Source organism: Camelus ferus, chromosome 4 (genome assembly GCF_009834535.1).
Source record: "Camelus ferus isolate YT-003-E chromosome 4, BCGSAC_Cfer_1.0, whole genome shotgun sequence".
In the NCBI taxonomy this organism is placed as follows: domain Eukaryota; kingdom Metazoa; phylum Chordata; class Mammalia; order Artiodactyla; family Camelidae; genus Camelus; species Camelus ferus.
Window position 1 is genome coordinate 64,350,233 of NC_045699.1, and position 17,842 is coordinate 64,368,074.

Consider the following 17,842-nt stretch of genomic DNA (forward strand, 5'->3'; position numbering starts at 1 on the left):
TCACATCAAGATATTCCAGACTCACCTTGTACTCTCTCTGCTCCAGTCCTGGAATCAGCCATTTCTCCAATGTGGATGCAAGCTTCACCCTGCTCAGACTTTCACAGTACCTCCTCACCCATTTTGGGGTCTGACTTCCCCTCTCTAGAGTGTACTTCACATAAATGTCCTTCTCACCTAATGTTGCATTGCCCTCAGGCATGGACATCCTTCTAACCTTTTTTGATTTTGATTCTCCATACTGGGGAATTCACAGTGACACCTGTCTCCTCCTGTTTGGGTTCTGACTCCCCACACTGGGTTTCCCCCTTGCGTGGAAGCCCTCTTTCTCACTCCACATGAACTCCAACATCTCATGGCAGCTGCCCTCATCTTGGAGACCCTCCTCCCTTGTTCGTGCTCTAATATCCTATACCTGGCTGTCCTGTGCATAGGCGCTATCTCTGCTTGGACTCTGTATTAGCCTGGGTTCTGCAGATGAACAATACAAAAAGGATACTGGAATATAAATATAAAAATTAAGGAATAGGCTTATATGATTATGGAGGCTGAGAAGTCTCAAGATCTGCGTTGACAAGGTGGGCAGCCAATGGTATAGTTCCACTCTGAGTCTGAGTCCAAAGACAGGAGAAGACCATGGTTCCAGCTTGAAGACAGTCAGCCAGAAAGCAAATTCTTTCTTACTCGGCCTTTTTGTTCTATCCAGGTCTTCAGTGGAAACTCATGAAACTACATGCTTTGCCATTGTAGGCACTTGGTGGAAGCTTCTCAGAGATTCTCAAGAGTTGCAGCATCTTCCAGACAAGATTTTAAGAGCCATCTGCTTTGGTGCCTCTGACAGAGATCTTCAGTATCAATCTCTCTTACCTCCAGGCAGAAGCTTCTTTGAACTTTGTTCCTCTCATTCTTTCAACAATTCTGTGAGCTCCAAATTCTGTATCAAAACTTATGGCATCAGGAACACACCTGTTTTTCTAGGTGGCTGGTACAAGTTTCCATATCAAAAGTTGTTCCAAAGAGACAGAAAATTAAATATGAGATTCTGGAATTGGTTATTCAGTCTACTTAGATCTGAAGGGAGAAATGACCTCATGGCTAGCGGGAAATGGGACACTGTTAACCTGTGAAACCCATAGGCAACGTAGTTACAATCACTTGGGAGACCAAAGAGCCTAAGCAGTAGGACATCATTATGGAAATAGGGTAAGGGGAGTGGGGTGAACTGGCTGCTTCAGAATAAAGTAGAGAATTTTGAGGAATATGACAAGCTCAACATTTTAAATTCCAACCTCATGCAACAATGAATATATTTATGTTCATGTATAACTGAAAAATCGTGCTCTATACTGGAAATTCAAACAACATTGTAAACTGACTATAACTCAATTAAAAAATAAATTAAATTCCAACCTCAATACATAAATAGAAAGCTAAGAGTTTATAATTTCCCTGAAAAACAGTCTTCTTTCTTCTTTCACAGGATCAAGATTTTTAAAAACTAAACCCAGAATCTCATCCTGTAGGTGATTGAATTATAATGCAAATTGAATTTAAGGCTGTAAATTACACTAAAGCTTACATTAAAGTTAGGGAAGTGCTTGGAAAAGAGTGATTTCCTGAGAGTTGGAATGGGAAGCTTTTGGTAGATTGCAGTGAATCTGAGTACATGGAAACCCCAAATGTCACTGAGCTTCCTCTGCTAGTATACGCCATCCTTTCTCCTCTTTTGAGGAAGTTACCCACCCCTTGCCCTAACAGGCTATAACTTTTCCTAAGGCAGTCATCTTGCAGAGGAATGCCGATTCTTCTCAAGATTGGTTTCTACCACCCTTCATTATCTCCAGACCCATAATGAAACTCAGAGCTTGGCAAAACCATCAGTGACACAACAGATGTTACCTATCATAGCAACAGAAAAATGGGTCACATCTATGAGAATGTGTTCTAAAGATATTAGTCAAGGGAAGAAGTGAAATGATTTTGGTTTAGGCTGAATTTATTGATGTGGGTACCACCGGAGATTCTGAGTCCATCGTGTCAGCTCAAGTAACCGAAAGTGGATCTAATAGTTTCCTCAATTGGTTAACTAAAACCTGTGCTTCACTGAGTAAAGCTGGGAACTCCCTGGTACACTGCAGAAAGCATGGAGACCTAGGAATGCTGGAGTATATTTATATGTCACCTCCCCTTAACTGTATATCACACTGAAGGGTCCTAGAGGATGCTTCCTCTACCAAGGCTTTGAGAGACACATTGGTGAGGAAACTACATGTCCTTGAGAGCCTCTGTGGTGCATATTCTTTATACACAGTGACAGATGGCATATAGGAGAGATGACAACACTAAAATGGGCTCCCAGAAGTCAGTGGAGGTGACAGCATCCCAGAACAGGAGAGGCCAGGTGGTAGCACTGACCTGTCAGAAATAGGGAAGGCATGGTTCCTGTAATGTTTAAGAGAGGTCAGAAATTAGAATGCATTGACCTGCAGAGTTACTGGCAGTAGGTGATTATGGTGTCCCTAGGACTGAAATAGACAGGCAGCCCACAGAAGTCTTACTTAAATTGTATAAGAAAAAAATCTCAAGGTCTGGTAAACCAAGGATTGACTTAAATCATCACAATATATAGTCATAACTCCTCACCAATTCCAAGTCTTAAGTGAGTTCATAGACTGAGGACCAAAAAAATGTGTAACATAAATCTTCCTAGTGGCCTTCTCCATAAAGACCTGCAGTCCTATACCAGGTTTATTGTTCACTGGAAAAGGAAATACCTGGATGTTAGGTGATCACTGGACACTGTCTCTCTGATTTCTGGGAACCCAAAATACTACTGGGGTTGACCAGTCAGAGTGGGGTTTATGGAGACCAGGTGATTATTGGATTTTTCGCTCAGATCTATCTCACAATAAACACAATAGAAAGTGCAAATAGGTTTTACCAATGTAGTGGAAGAAAAAGATTGTTTAGCAGTTGTGGTGGTCTTAATAATGCCCCCCAAAGATGTCCAGGTCCTAATTCTCAGAACCTCTGAATATGTTAATTTACAGGTAAAAAAAAAGACTTAGCAGGTGTGATCAGGTTAAGGATTTTGAAAAGGGAAGATTGTTCTGAATTATTCAAGTGGGCCCAATGTAAACAAAAAAGTCCTCATCAGAAGGATGCAGAGGGACCAGAGTGACATGTAGAAGACGTGATGATGGAAGCAAGAGGTCAGTGTGATACGAGGAAGGGGCCTCAAGCCAAGATATACCAGTGGCCTCTGGGAACAGAAAAGGGCAAGGAAATAGATCCTCCCCTGAAGCCTCCAGAAGGAACCATTCCTGGTGACACTTTAATGTAGATTTTCCTTCTTTTCTGAAGGGAAAAAAAAGAGCTATTACAGTCTCCCTGTTACTGGACCTTTCTGAGAATATCTCTTGCCTGAATTGTTCACCCATTACCTGTCACCTCCAAACACTTTATCCACCCTCATGGCCTCTCGTTTTCACAGCCAGCTGTGTCCACCCGAAGCATGGACTCTGCTCAAGGTTTTATCTCCTCCATCTAGATCCATCTCTCTAACTAATCTCTGAATTTCCCACAAAGGTCCCTGAATAATTTGGATTCACATTTGGCTGAAAGTAATGGAAAACCTTACTACAATGGCTTAATCAGCTGGGAGGGAGAGGGGTTATATCCATGTCAGTGATGATATGTCTCAATCTCTTGACTCTTCATATAATGGCTGCTTCAGCTCAAACCAAAATGCTTGAAATTAGTGAAGAAAAAAAAAGGTAGGGGGAAGATAGAGAGGGGACAATCATGTATGACTTATGTTTACATCTTCTCATTGATGAGACTAAGTGGCATGGCCTCCTCCAGCTGAAATAATGGCTGAAACTCTAATGTATAACTTTCACAGTCTGAATTCTCAAGGCAGGCAAGGGGAAGGGGGATTGGATTGAATATTGGGTGACCCAACCTACAGTGTCTGCTTCATCCCACTCTGATGAGCCCTTCTCTCCAAGAGTTGGTTGGTCATCTTTCAGGGGAGATGAAGCCAGAGAACAGATGAAAGCACATCAGGTAGACAGGGAGTCTCTACGTGACTGTGGAGAGAAGCCAGTTCTATATGAATCAAAGGAAGCACCAAATGAATCACATTTAAAGGTGAGCAAATATGGTGGCCTTTCATGTAAGAGGAAAGATGGACTTGGAAGACAGTTTTTCAGGCAAGTGAAGATGGAGAGGCTATGTAAATATGTGATGCCAAGGGAAACACACATAAAAATTCACATAGCAATCAGGTGCTACAAATGGCAAGAAACCAATGATGTCTGTGGCCTCAGGAAGTACTTATAGGTGTTGAAAAACAGGAATAGGGCTAGTTCACACAAAGCTATGAATAGCAAGCTAAGGAGTTTGAATTACTTTCAAAAAATAGAACAAGCCCAACGTTCCAGGCTTATCTCTGGTCACTCCAGTATATTCACTCTAAGCTTGATTTTCATTTGGCTGTTTACAGACCCCTAGACACAGTATGCCTGCCCAGCAGACTGCCCCTCTGCCTTAAACGTTCTTCCCCCATGACTCTCAAGCATCAGCTCAAGTGTCATTTCTACTCTAAATGTTTTTCTCAACCCATCCCTAAGCTCCTGGCCTCATCCAAGAATCATTTCAATGCACATTTTTCTATACTTCCAAGATTCCTTGCACACTCTTATTTTATAAGACTGATCTCTCCATATTGTAATTACATGATTACATGACACTCTCCCTACTAGACTATAAGACTAGGACTCACAGTCTTATTGATATATTTGTTTCTAATTTCTAACATAGTATGGAGTGAGCCAATGAATTGAAGGTTTTAATCAAAGAAGCAACATCATTAAAGGCTAAAAGCTCTCTCAGAGTACTTCCTGGCTTTCTTATTCTAAGAAGCTGATTGATACAGTGACGACATTATATCAGCTATGGTTGGAATATCTTTAAGTTTCCTAGTTTGCCATTTCTGGGCATTAATGTATTTTTTAATCTTAAGACTTAAAACACTTTATAAACATCATTTTGATAGTACATCAGCAAGAACTAATCCAGTTTGGAATTACTTTTTAAGTTCTTCACAAAATTTCTTAAAAGAAATACTGTGCCTCGTAGATTATTTATTAGTTTAACAAATGGTTTTGAATGCTCACCATGAGCCAGACTCTGTGATAAACACAGTATGATACATCAGTGGGCTAAAAAGAAGACATGGCCCTACCTTCATTGAGCCATTTGACCCGTGAAGGAACAGCTTGGTCAGCAATACCAGAATAAGGAATGGGGAAGAGCTAAATTTGTAGAGCATCTAAGGATGAGCTAGCACGCTGGAGGAGAAAATGAGAAGGAGACGTCAAAGACGTTCCTAGGTGCAGCTTCTGCAGAACAAAGGAGAGAAAGTGTGGAGTTTAGGAGCAGGACAACCTTGAATTTGAACTTAGCTGCATCACTTCCTAACTATAGGGATTTCAGGGAAGTTATTTAATGAGACTGAGCCTCATTTCTCTCATCTATGAAAACAAGGATACTGCACTTGAAGAGCTGCATATAAAATGCCACATAATCATTCAATAAATGGTTATTATTATGTGACCATATTCTCTTAATTCTCCAGGCAACCCTCTCTGGTATACAGGTACTGAAAAACCCATGTTGTTGATGACAAACCTAAAATTCAGAGAGGCTAAGAGTTTTGCCCCAAATCACAACTAATTGGCCGACTAGAACCCGGGCACCTTCACTCTCAGGATCCTTTCCACGGTACCACACATCATCCCCCAACATCCCAGGGACAGCCCCGGTCTAAGTCTTCTCTATTTACCTACCTCAACCCCCTTGAAAATCACAATAATAATAAGCCACTAATTACCAGAGATTCGAAGAAATTTGTCACCCCGGAATCCTGACTTTCCACAGTCTTTACTCTTCTCCCAAGCCTCGCTTCTTAATGAGCTCCCTGGAGGTGGTAGATGGAAAGGCTTCCTGTCTCCTTGGGGTGAGGTTAGGTGAAAGGCAATCACCTTGTTCCAGATCCCCACTCTTCCTCATCATTTGAGTAAATCGGCAGGGGCCAGTGATGGTAGCTGAGGATGGGAGAAAGCTTTGGGTTCCAGATGCCTGAGGCTACATGGAAAGATTATTTCTCTAAAGGGAGAGAGAGAAGTGTCTGTGATGACAATCATACACACAAAACTCTCAGTGTGTGGTGAGTCCTGTCTGCTCCCACACCAAACCTGGAACTTTTCTTTCCTCACTCAGTGTGAGCACTCTACCTCCCTCCCCAGCCCCACCTTCCTCCCCTAATCACCAAGGCCATTGAGGCTGAGGAGAAGACGCCTGGACTCTCCAGTGGCCACCACGGAGGTCGCCATCTATTTACTGAGTATGTAGCCATTATCTTCAACCCCATCACTATGCCCAAGTCTTACAAATCCTAAATTATTAGAACTGAAAAACCATTTTGCATAACATCGTCTTTTTATAAGGATGAAATATGCGACTCAGCACAGGTGAGACTACAAACCAGGTCATCTGCCTGAACTTCCAATGCCACAGTCTCCACACTTCTCTGTTCCTCCTTCCCCATTTATATAACACAGGAAGGATTTGTCTTTTGTGGGTAAGACCCCAAAGAAGGAGGCTCTGTACTTGGGATGGGACAGATGTAACTGCCCTGATGTTGTCAGGCATACCCAGCTTCTGTTGGGCTTGCCTAGCCCCTAGTCATCCCCCAAGGTCTACTGAGAAGGCTCCAGATTCTATGGCCTCACCCTGACCTCTGAACATCTTTAGAACAGCATGAGCCAAGAGCTGACACAGGAGAGTGGTAAGAGAAGATGGTGGTACTGGGTAAGTCACTCCCTCTCTGAGCCTCAAGTTTTCCATGCATAAAGCGACTATGTTGTTTTCAGCTACATCTTCATACTATTTCTTATGAAGTAATTCAATGTGTAAAACACATAGATAGTAGAATTGCTCTGATTAAAGAGAGAGACCTGGAGTCCCTCCCATTCAGTGTGCCCTCAGCTTCTCAACCCCTCCTGGGGTGGCCTCTAAGTCCCCTAAGGAAGCACTGTTTGGATACCTATGAAATGGATAAATCCTTAAGATCACTTTCATCTCCAACAACCTAAAATTTTACAAATGCCCCCCAGGAATTTACAATCCAAAAGGAAATACTTGACCATCACACAGGGAGTTATAGCCACGCCAGCCAGTAGCTTTAAAAGGTGACTGTAGAAGGTGAAATGTCTTAATGCCAAGTCCTGTTGGGTAAGATTTGGAAGAAACTGGGGAAATTTTACCCGGAGAATAAGCCTGGGGACATACTGCTGTTTTCAAACATCAGAATGGTTGTCATGGTCCTTCTGCGTTCCCAGTGCCTAGATTCGCATTCAGTGAAAATGTGTTAAGTGAATTATAAACCAATCAATCAAGCCGTGAAAGAAAAGCATAACTAACGTCACTAGCAAAGAGTAAAGTCAGCTAACAGACGATGCTGGTTCTGTCAGGCCTGGTGGAATCCTTGGCTCTTATATTTCAGTCCAAGATATAGACTCGATCCAAATCCCAAACTTTTCCCATCAACTCTCCTGATCCTTGGAGACTAGTCTCCCACTTACTAATGAAAACCCACAGTCTTGCAAGAGGTGATCAGAGGTGATGTATCTTGTTCAATCTATCAGCCAGTATTCATTGTCCAGCTGCTATGAACCAGGTACCGTGTAACTCACTGGAAAATAATGGCGAGTAAAACAGACTTAAACCCTGCCTTGGCAGTGCTTTCATCATAAACCTCTCCAGCTGCTGTCTCGGCCCTAGTGGTCCCTTTCGTTTGGACCAAGCACGAGGTATCTCAGAGAGAAAGGAGACACTTCAGAAAACAATGCTACTGTATGCACGTACTTGTTAAAATGTTGTAAGAGAATAAAAAGTCTGAGTTCTCCTAAGCAGGGCAGTGAGTTTCATTCACGATCAAAAACATCATTAGTCCTTAGGTTTGCTTTTGAATCTTCAAAAGGACCAGAAAGATTATGAGGACACAAGGAGTACAGGATGTGGACTCTCTCTAACTCAAAATCTGCATCCCTAACTCTACCCTCCCTTATCTGGGGTTATTTGACCACTATCAGCAGGTTTTCCTTTCTGTTGTCGTCTCTGAAGCCAGTCCTGTCCCTAGGCAGGGTGGACATAAGGAGTGCATGCTCTCTAACTCAGCTTTCTCACTGTCGACCCAGGTAGCTGCTAGCTGGTTCTAAATCTGTGCCAATGGTTCTTGTCTTGCTGCATTTTAACTGGGTTCCTACTTGGTAGATAGATGACCAGTGCTTCAATTCCTGACAGATGGGAGCCTTCCTTTAGTTTCCCCTGCTCTTGCCTTTTGGAGACACAGAGGAACTATTCCTGAACCTCAGCACCATCCTATTCGTATGTCTCAGTGTTTTTTTGCCAGAATGCCGCATCTTCTCACATTTCCATCGCCCACAATACGACCCTTTGGACTCTTCTTGCCTGTATGAGTATCCATCTTTTAGTTCCTGTTTCTTCCTTGACACCATGCACCCGCCTAAACCACCAGGCTCAATGTTGGGTAAATAAACTGTCCATCTGCCAGAGACAGTTCTCCAACTTGCCACTCACCCTAGACAGTTCTCTGCCCTGAAGGAAGTGTCAAATTTCTGGGTCCCCATCCTCCAAGTCAAGCCTTCCTCCCTATAAGTAAACTTCTAAATGCATTCCAAACTACTTTTCTTTCAAGAAGGGTTGGACTCAGGAATATAATCTCTACAGTGTTTATGTGATTTATTTAGGGAGAATGTAGGATATCCTATTTTCCTTACATAGAAGAATTAGAAAGAAATTCTGGCCAGAATTATCTGGCCAGGAGGCAGTTGGAAGTTACCAGGGTGATTAGTAACTAAGGCCAGATAGAGCAAAAGGATCTCTTAGATACAACCTGGGAAATCAAGCAAAATGATTACTTTCTGAACACTTTTCCTAGGATCTTTACCATTTATCCAAAGAATGTGGGTGTTACAAGTTTTGTCTTCCGGACAAGGAATGAGACTTGAAGTACCTTGTTCAAGTTAACGAGATGAGTCAGATGCAAAGTTGGAATCGAAATCAAGGTGTGTCAACACCAACCGTATGGAGTTATAGAATATATGATGCTTTACATGAATGACCCCCCCCTTGTGTAATGCACAAGCTGAACAAGTTATGCACTATCCCCTCTAGAAGATTGAAGACCCCAAACCACAACACACACCTAACATCCTTCATATTTTTTACTTGCAGGACAGCAATGGTGAAAGGAAACCAGAGCCATATGACTGAATTCCTCCTCCTGGGACTGACCAGTGACCCCAAAAAGCAGGTGTGGCTCTTTGCCAGCTTCCTGGCCATGTACCTGGTCAATGTGGCCAGCAACTCGGTCATCATTGCCACCATCCGGGGGGACGCCCGCCTCCACACCCCCATGTACTTCCTCCTCTCCAACCTGTCCCTGGTGGACATCTGCTTTACAACTGTCATCGTGCCACAAATGTTAGTGAACATGCTGACTCAGAGAAAGACCATCCCCTTTGCCCAGTGCCTTACCCAGATGTATTTCTTTGTGGCCTTTGGGATCACTGACAGCTTCCTCCTGGCTGCCATGGCCACTGACCGCTACGTAGCCATCTGTAACCCGCTGCACTACACCGCAACCATGAACCCCGGGTGCTGTCTCCTGCTCGTCATAGCCTCCTGGGTGGTGTCCCACCTCCACTCACTCACCCACACCATTCTCATGGCCCGCCTCTCCTTCTGTGGGCCCAACGTCATCCACCACTTCTTTTGTGACGTCCAGCCACTGCTAACGCTCTCCTGCTCTGACACCTCCGTCAATGAGCTGTTGGCCTTCACAGAGGGCTCCTTTGTGATTATGAGTCCTTTCCTCTTCATCATCGTCTCCTATGTCTACATCACCCGCGCCGTCCTGAGGCTCCCTTCTGGGAGAGGCAGGTACAAGGTCTTCTCCACCTGTGGTTCCCACCTCACGGTTGTGGCACTATTCTATGGGACCATAACATCTGTGTACATCCGCCCCTCGTCCACCTACTCAGTGACAAAAGATCGTGTGGTCACTGTCATCTACACAGTAGTTACCCCCATGCTGAACCCTTTTATCTATAGCCTTAGGAACAAGGACATGAAACAGGGCTTGAAAAAGCTGATGAGGATGACGGCATAGCATAACCCCTGTATGGTATGTCTCAGTGTTCATTCATTCAATAAGAGCTCATGAAGCACCTGCTCTGTGCCAGGAACTACACTCAACTACGAAAATATTGCAAAGCTATAGCAGCCGTAGCTCCTGTCTTCAAAATGAATTACAGCTCAGTAAGGGAGAGGTGATAACTGCTATCAAAGGTCATTGTGCTTTTTGGTAAAAAGAAATAAAATGGGACCTGGATATTGATATCTGACTGTATTATACACATAGTCTCCTTCTTTTTCTTTTGCAGTCTCTGGCCTTCAAAGTCAGGTGCTTTGAGGGCTCGTCTTCCCGGTGCAGGACCCCTGTGCTGGGGACCTCATTGTGAGGCTCGGACCCCTTGCTCCTCGAGGAGAAACTTGGCAACTGTGACTATCCTCCCATTTGTGGGCCACCTACCCCGGGGCGTGGGTCTTAACTACACCGCATCTCTGCCCTTCTTACCCATCTCGTTGTGGTTCCTTCTTTATATCTTCAGTGGTGGGAAAATCTTTCCTCCTAGCCTTCAGGTCATTCTCATAGACAGTTGCTCTGTAAATAGTTGTAATTTTGGTGTGGGAAGAAGTGAGCTCAGGATCTTCCCACATCTTTCTACTCTTAGGTTACTTTGGAATATTTACATAACCTCTCTAAGCTTCAGTTCCCTACTCCTAAGATTATACTGCTTGAGCTGGAAGCCCACATTCACCATTTACCAACTCTGTGATCTCAGGCAAGTACATTAACTTCTCTGTGCCTCAGTTTTCCATATGAAAAATGAACTGTTGTGAAGACTAAATGATATAATAAGTGTTCTAAGATATGTATTATTGATTTTGTATGTTTTAATATGTGGAACAGGGTCCTGCATATAGCAAGCTCTTGATAAATTTCAGCCATTATATGAAAATATATCAAATCACAGCAGTGTTCTCCTATGGTAGTCTACTGAGGCAATAGAAATAAAAGCAAAAATAAACAAATGGGACCTAATCAAACTTACAAGCTTTGGCACCGCAAAGGAAATGATACATAAAATGAAAAGACAACCTACAGAATGGGAGAGAATGTTTGCAGTTGATGCAACTGACAAGGGCTTAATCTCTAGAATAGTCATCCAAATAGCTCATACAACTCAGTAATCAAAAAACAAACGACCCAATCAAAAAACGGGCAGAAAACCTAAATAGACATTTCTCTAATGAAGACATACAAATGGCCAATAGGCACATGAAAAAACACTCAATATCAGTAATTATCAAAGAAACGCAAATCAAATCAAAAGTACATTGAGATACCTACTGAACTCTGGCAGAGTGTCTCTTGCTATAAAATACAGGAGGAGTCTCACAAACTCCAATAAACAACACATTCACACTGTATAGCACAGGGAACTCTATTCAATATCTTGTCATTTATAGTGAAAAAGAATGTGAAAATGAATATATGTATGTTCATGTATGACTGAAGCACTGTGCTGTACACCAGAAACTGACACAACACTGTAAACTGACTATACGTCAATAAGAATAAATATATATATACACACACAGAAAAAAGGTCTACAAATAATAAATACTGGGTATGGATAAAAGGGACCTCTCCTACACTGCTGGTAGGAATATAGTTTGGTGCAGCCGTTATGGAAAACAATATGAAGAGTCCTTAAAAAACTGAAAATAGAGTTATTCTATAATCCAGCAATCCTACTTTGGGGCATATATCCCAAGGAAACTCTAATATGAAAAGATACATGCACCCCAATGTTCACAGCAGCACTATTTACAACAGCTGAGACATGGAAACCACCTAAACGTCCATCAACAGATTGTTGCTGGCAATTTGGTTCTTGTCTTGTCACAGAAAGAATTCAGAGATGAGACACGGAGGCTGAGAAAGTAAAGTGAGGATTTATTAAGGGATAGACAGTATGCTTTCAAAGGGAGAATGGGCAGGCTCAGGTGAGCAGCCGCCCTGAGTTTCGTTGGTTATATAGGATAAAAAAAATGAATAGGTAGAATATTTATTGAAGAGGGAAGGATTTAGGATATTATTCCCTGATTTTCATCCCAGCTCCACGTTCCAGAGGGGAGGAGGGATTTTTGTCCTTATTTAGTCCGGATCGGAAGTGTCATGGCATTGTTGCATGATGGGTACTTCTAGTCTGCAGGGCTAATTCTATTGTAACGAGGGCATAATAAGCAAAAGGTTACATTTGGACAGTGGAGATTCCTGCCTTTTCCCACCTTTCTTTGCCTGCCTCCAGGACACCTGTCACCCCAACATGTATGACTTCTTATCAGTCCCGAGGTTCCTTTACTCTGTCTGCCCAAGGACCCCTGTTGTTCACATAATGTATGGTTTCCTGCCATTTGGCCCGTGTCCCCATCTTTCTGCTCATACCTAGCTATCTGCCTACGCTAACAAGATGACTGAATAAAGAAGCTGTGGTATATTTATACGACGGAATACTACTCAGCCATAAAAATAAAATAATGTCACTTGCAGCAACATGGGTGGAAGTGGAGATTATCATACTAAGTGAAATAAGCCAGAAAGAGAAAGAAAAATACCATATGAAATCACATATATGTGGAATCTTTAAAAAAAAAAAGCAAAAAAGACGGACACAAATGAACTTATTTACGAAACAGAGACAGACTCACAGACATAGAAAACAAACTTATGGTTACCAGCAGGGAAAGGGGGTGAGAAGGGATAAACTGGGAGTTCAGGATTTGTAGATACTAACTACTATATATGAAATAGATAAACAACAAAGTCCTACTGTATAGCACAGGGAACTATATTCAGTACTCTATAATAGCCTATAAGGAAAAGAATATGAAAAGGAATATATATATGTATAAATGAATCATTATGCTGTGCACCAGAAATTAACACAACATTGTAAACAGACTATACTTCAATTAAAAAAGGAAAATATATCTATGGCCCCTTCCCAACTGACAGTCCAGGTTTTATAATGGGATTGGAAATAGTCATATGGTCATACATCCGCCCACTGAGTTCAGTCCAAGTATTTCCTGGGAATTCACTATAAATTATCCTGTCCTTAGGATCTTGTCACTGTGTTGTCAATTTTCTTAAGAATTACAATGAGTACAGCGAAGGCCTCCACAATGTCCACGGTAACAAAATGCCACTGAGCCTCCTTCTTCCTTCCCTCCTCTCTCCACACTACCCTCACTTCCAATGGGTTTCACATAATTTCACCATCAAACAAAAACTCCATGAGGAATGCTGTCCCTCACTTCAAACTTCTGATATACAAATGACGGCTGTGGGATGTGAAGGAGATGAGTGAAGAAAAACTAGGGGAAAAAAAAATAAAAACTTGATCCAGAGGAAATCTGATAAGAAAAAAAAAATGTAGCAATCTTCCTCAAGAGGAAAAGAAAATATCCAGCATGATTCTATGAATGTTTTGTGCCAATCACAGTCCATGGACAAATAATGTTGTGGCTGGAATCGCCCGCCCTTGTGGTCCTTACGACGATTGCAAGACACCTTTCAGCAGCAACCATCAGAAAACTTTGGGGAAAAGGGCACACCTGGGGCCACAGTGAAGTCGAGGGTAGAGAGAGAGGAAGGGTGGGAAAGAGAGTGGGCGAAGAGAGAAAGAGGGAGAGGAAACTTATATAAGTCTGGGTTCTACTTTTATTGGGATAGGGGGGTGGAGGATTAAGGAGGCAGCCCTGTTCTTTATCTAGTCTAGTCGATGATGTGTTAATTCAAGATAGCCATCTTCAAGGTGGACGCCTCAGGCCATCAGAGTTTAAGTCAGGCACTTGCATGACAAAAACCAAAGCCAAAGGTCAGGGCTTACAGGGCAATGAACCTTCAAAGGGATACAAGCTTTCAGTCATAAGATGAATAGATTCCAAGGATCTGAGCCACAGCATGGTGACTATAGTTAACAATACCGTATTGTATGCTGGAAATTTGCTATGAGAGTAAATTTTAAGCATTCTCACCGCAAAACAAATATGGTAACTACATGAAGGAGGTGATAGCTGTTAATTAATGTGACTGTGGTAATAATTTCACAAAATATATGCATATCAAGTCATTCTGTTTTACACTTTAATTATGTACAATTCTTTATGTCGATTATAGCTTTATAAAGCTAGAGGAAAATAATACTATTAAATGGATCTTAACTGACCAGGAGTTTTTGCGAGGGTCTGCCCTGAAGCAAGGTGCAAAAGGAGGGCACAGCCTCATCGAGAAGCTAAAGTTATTACCTAGGTGAGCTTACAGGTTGTATCAGGAGAGCCCGTGACACCTATGACACACTGTAGAGAAGTGGCCAAGGAGAACAGTGGTTTCGGATTCAAATCGTGGCTCTGCTGCTTATTTTTACTAAACCTCGCTTTTCTCATCTATGAAATGGACTCGAGAGCAGCCAGCCTCCGGAGTTTTGTGAAAATCAAATGAGTTTCTCTGTGTAAAGCAGGTGGCGGGTTGCCTGGCCCGCTGTGAGTGCCTGGAAAAGGTTAGTTGTTACGATCATGATAACGCTTGGAACTTTATAATTTGAGGGAGATAAACGAAGATTTTTAAAAGAAACAAGGGCAAATGGGAAAGGACCGGTTAATGAAGATGTTACGGAAATGAAAGGCCAGCCAAGAAACAAGCACCACTCAGAGGGTTGGAGTACTCAGATTTATTATGCCGGCGGGCTCAGAGGGACTTCTGCTCCTAAGCTCTGAGCACCTCCAAGACGTGTGCATGAGATTTTATACGGTTAAGTACAAGCTTGGGGTATTCGGCCAATAGGCATGGAACAGCTTTAGCAACATCATTATCACAAAAGTAGAGGCAGTGAGGCAGCAAACCAACATTTCAAGGCCAGATATGTCTCTTTGAAAATCCAGCTGGCTAGCAAAAACATGAACAGGGAATCAGCAAACCGACACTTATTAACTTAGATTCACGAGTTAGCCCAGCAGAACTCAGATCAGTAATCTGACACCTGTTACACTTAGATTTGTGACTTAGCTTGTTAGCCCAGATGGGCTTTTCCTTCACAAAGATATTTGTTCATCAATTTTAGGAACCCATTTTCTAAGAGCAAAGTCAACCATCAGGGCAAGGTTGCTTTCAGGCCAGAAGGCATCCAGGCGGAACTCAGAAGACTGAGTGCCGGGTACGTTGGGCACCTCTTGGTACTCCCATCTCTACTGTAACTCTGCATGGACCCAGGCGGTAACTCTGGCCTGAGAAGGGTACGCTCATCAAGGTCTCAGAACCCCAAGAGAGAAGGTTTGAGCCATGTCAGCCCCCAAGACACCTGCAGAGGTGACAGCTGAGGGTGGGAGGAATTTAGAACGGAGAGAGGAGGAGGCAGAGGGGGAGCGCTAATTGCAACTTGGACACCAACTGTGGCAAAGGAGGTTCATCCCACTACCCTCCCTCTGCTAAGTGTCCCCCGAGGAAAAGAGGCCTAAAGAATCCATGGAGGAAGGGCTCACCATACGTGTGTGGGGAAGTGGATCTGCGTGGCACAAAGCTTAGGCTGTGGGATGCGTGAAAATGCACAACTCAGCATTCCTGTGGTGGGAGCAAAACAGACTAACTCTCCCAGCTGCTGCCCCTCCCAAACCATCACCAGGTTTGTTCTGTGGACGAAGAATGTCACCTGCCATATTAGTGAAAAAGGATGTTGTGGCCATCAAGCCATCAGCCACTGCAGCCACCCTGACTGTGCACCCTGAAGGGATTCAGGATTTGGTGGGGGGTGGACAGGATACTGGCCCTAATAGTTAAGGTGCATATCAAAGGAATGATTTCAAGGAGCCCAGACTCTTGCATCTTCCCACACATAGAAAAGTGCTAAATTCATTAAATTGAGATGTCCGCTTTTGCTTTAATTAACAGTAATAGTTTGATGTACCGACTACCTGGATTTTGGGGCAAAAACTCCTATATATCCTGGCTCCTCCCTTAGCTCTTTGGAGCAGCCCCTCAGAGCTCTCTGAGAGGCTGTCTCCTGGGCTTATGTCCTCAGTGTGTCTGCCAAATACAAATATAATTCTCAATAATTAGGTTGTGTATTTGTTTTCAGTCCCCAGTACAAAGGCTACGCTTATACAGGCTGCTCTTAGCCAATGATTAAGCATGGCAGGGGTATCAAAACTTTCTAGTAAAGGAAACCCTCCTACACTGGTTGGTGGGAATGTAATTTGGTGCAGCCACTATGGAAAGCAGTGTGGAAATTCCTTAAAAAACTAAAAATAGACTTACTGTATGATCCAGCAATCCCACTCCTGGGCATATATCCTGAGTAAACTCCAATTCTAAAAGGTCCACACAAAAACTACTAGAGCTGATTGAAGAATTCAGCAAGGTAGCAGGTTACAAGATTAACATTCAAAAATCAGTGGCATTTCTTTACACTAACAATGAATCAACAGAAAAAGAAAGTAAAGAAACAATCCCCTTTAAAATAGCACCCAAAGTAATAAAATACCAAGGAATAAATCTAACCAAGGAGGTGAAAGAATTATACATGGAAAACTATAAACTACTGATGAAGGAAATTAAAGAAGACTTTAAAAATGGAAAGATATCCCGTGCTCTTGGATTGGAAGAATCAATTGTTAAATCAATTGTTAAAATGGTCACACTACCCAAGACGATCTACAGATTTAATGCAATCCCTATCAAATTACCCAGGACATAGTTCACAGAACTAGAACAAATCACAATAAAATTTATATTGAACCATCAAAGACCTAGAATTGCCAAAGCATTACTGAAGAGAAAAAAAGAGGCTGCAGGAATAACTATACCAGACTTCAGACAATACTATAGAGCTACAGTCATCAAGACAGCGTGGTATTGGTACAAAAACAGACATATAGAGCAATGGAACAGAATAGAGAGCCCAGAAATGAACCCACAAACTTGGGTCACCTAATCTTCGACAAAGGAGGCAAGAATATACAGTGGAATAAAGACAGTCTCTTTGGCAAATGGTGTTGGGAAAACTGGACAGCAGCATGTAAAGCAATGAAGCTAGAACACTCCCTTACACCATACACAAAAATCAACTCAAAATGGATCAAAGACTTAAACATAAGACAAGATACAATAAACCTCCTAGAGGAAAACATAGGCGAAACATTATCTGACATACATCTCAAAAATGTTCTCCTAGAACAGTCTGCTCAAGCAATAGAAGTAAAAGCAAGAATAAACAAATGGGACCTAATGAAACTTACAAGCTTCTGCACAGCAAAGGAAACCAGAAGTAAAACAAAAAGACAACCTACAGAATGGGATAAAATTTTGGCAAATGAAACCGACAAAGGCTTGATCTCCAGAATATATAAGCAGCTCATACGACTCAATAAGAAAAAAATAAACAACCCAATCCAAAAATGGGCAGAAGACCTAAACAAGCAATTCTCCAAGGAAGACATACAAATGATCATAAAGCACATGAAAAAATGCTCAATATCACTAATTATCAGAGAAATGCAAATCAAAACTACAATGAGGTATCACCTCACACCAGTCAGAATGGCCGTCATTCAAAAATCCACAAAT

The 17,842-nt window shown here is 42.4% G+C and overlaps 1 protein-coding gene and 1 long non-coding RNA gene across 2 annotated transcripts; one reads left to right on the forward strand and one right to left on the reverse strand.

Annotated features, from left to right (window-relative positions):
• Positions 1-156: 156 nt before the first annotated feature.
• Positions 157-17,561, reverse strand: LOC116663395. The gene is made up of 3 exons (XR_004319645.1): positions 17,501-17,561; positions 11,188-11,253; positions 157-169 (listed from the first exon to the last, which is right to left on the reverse strand). It is a non-coding gene; the product is annotated as an uncharacterized LOC116663395 (long non-coding RNA).
• Positions 9,332-10,261, forward strand: LOC102518299 (olfactory receptor 1L6). The gene has a single exon (XM_006173217.2). The coding sequence runs from the start codon at positions 9,332-9,334 to the stop codon at positions 10,259-10,261; it is 930 nt and encodes a 309-aa protein (XP_006173279.2).
• Positions 17,562-17,842: the final 281 nt, after the last annotated feature.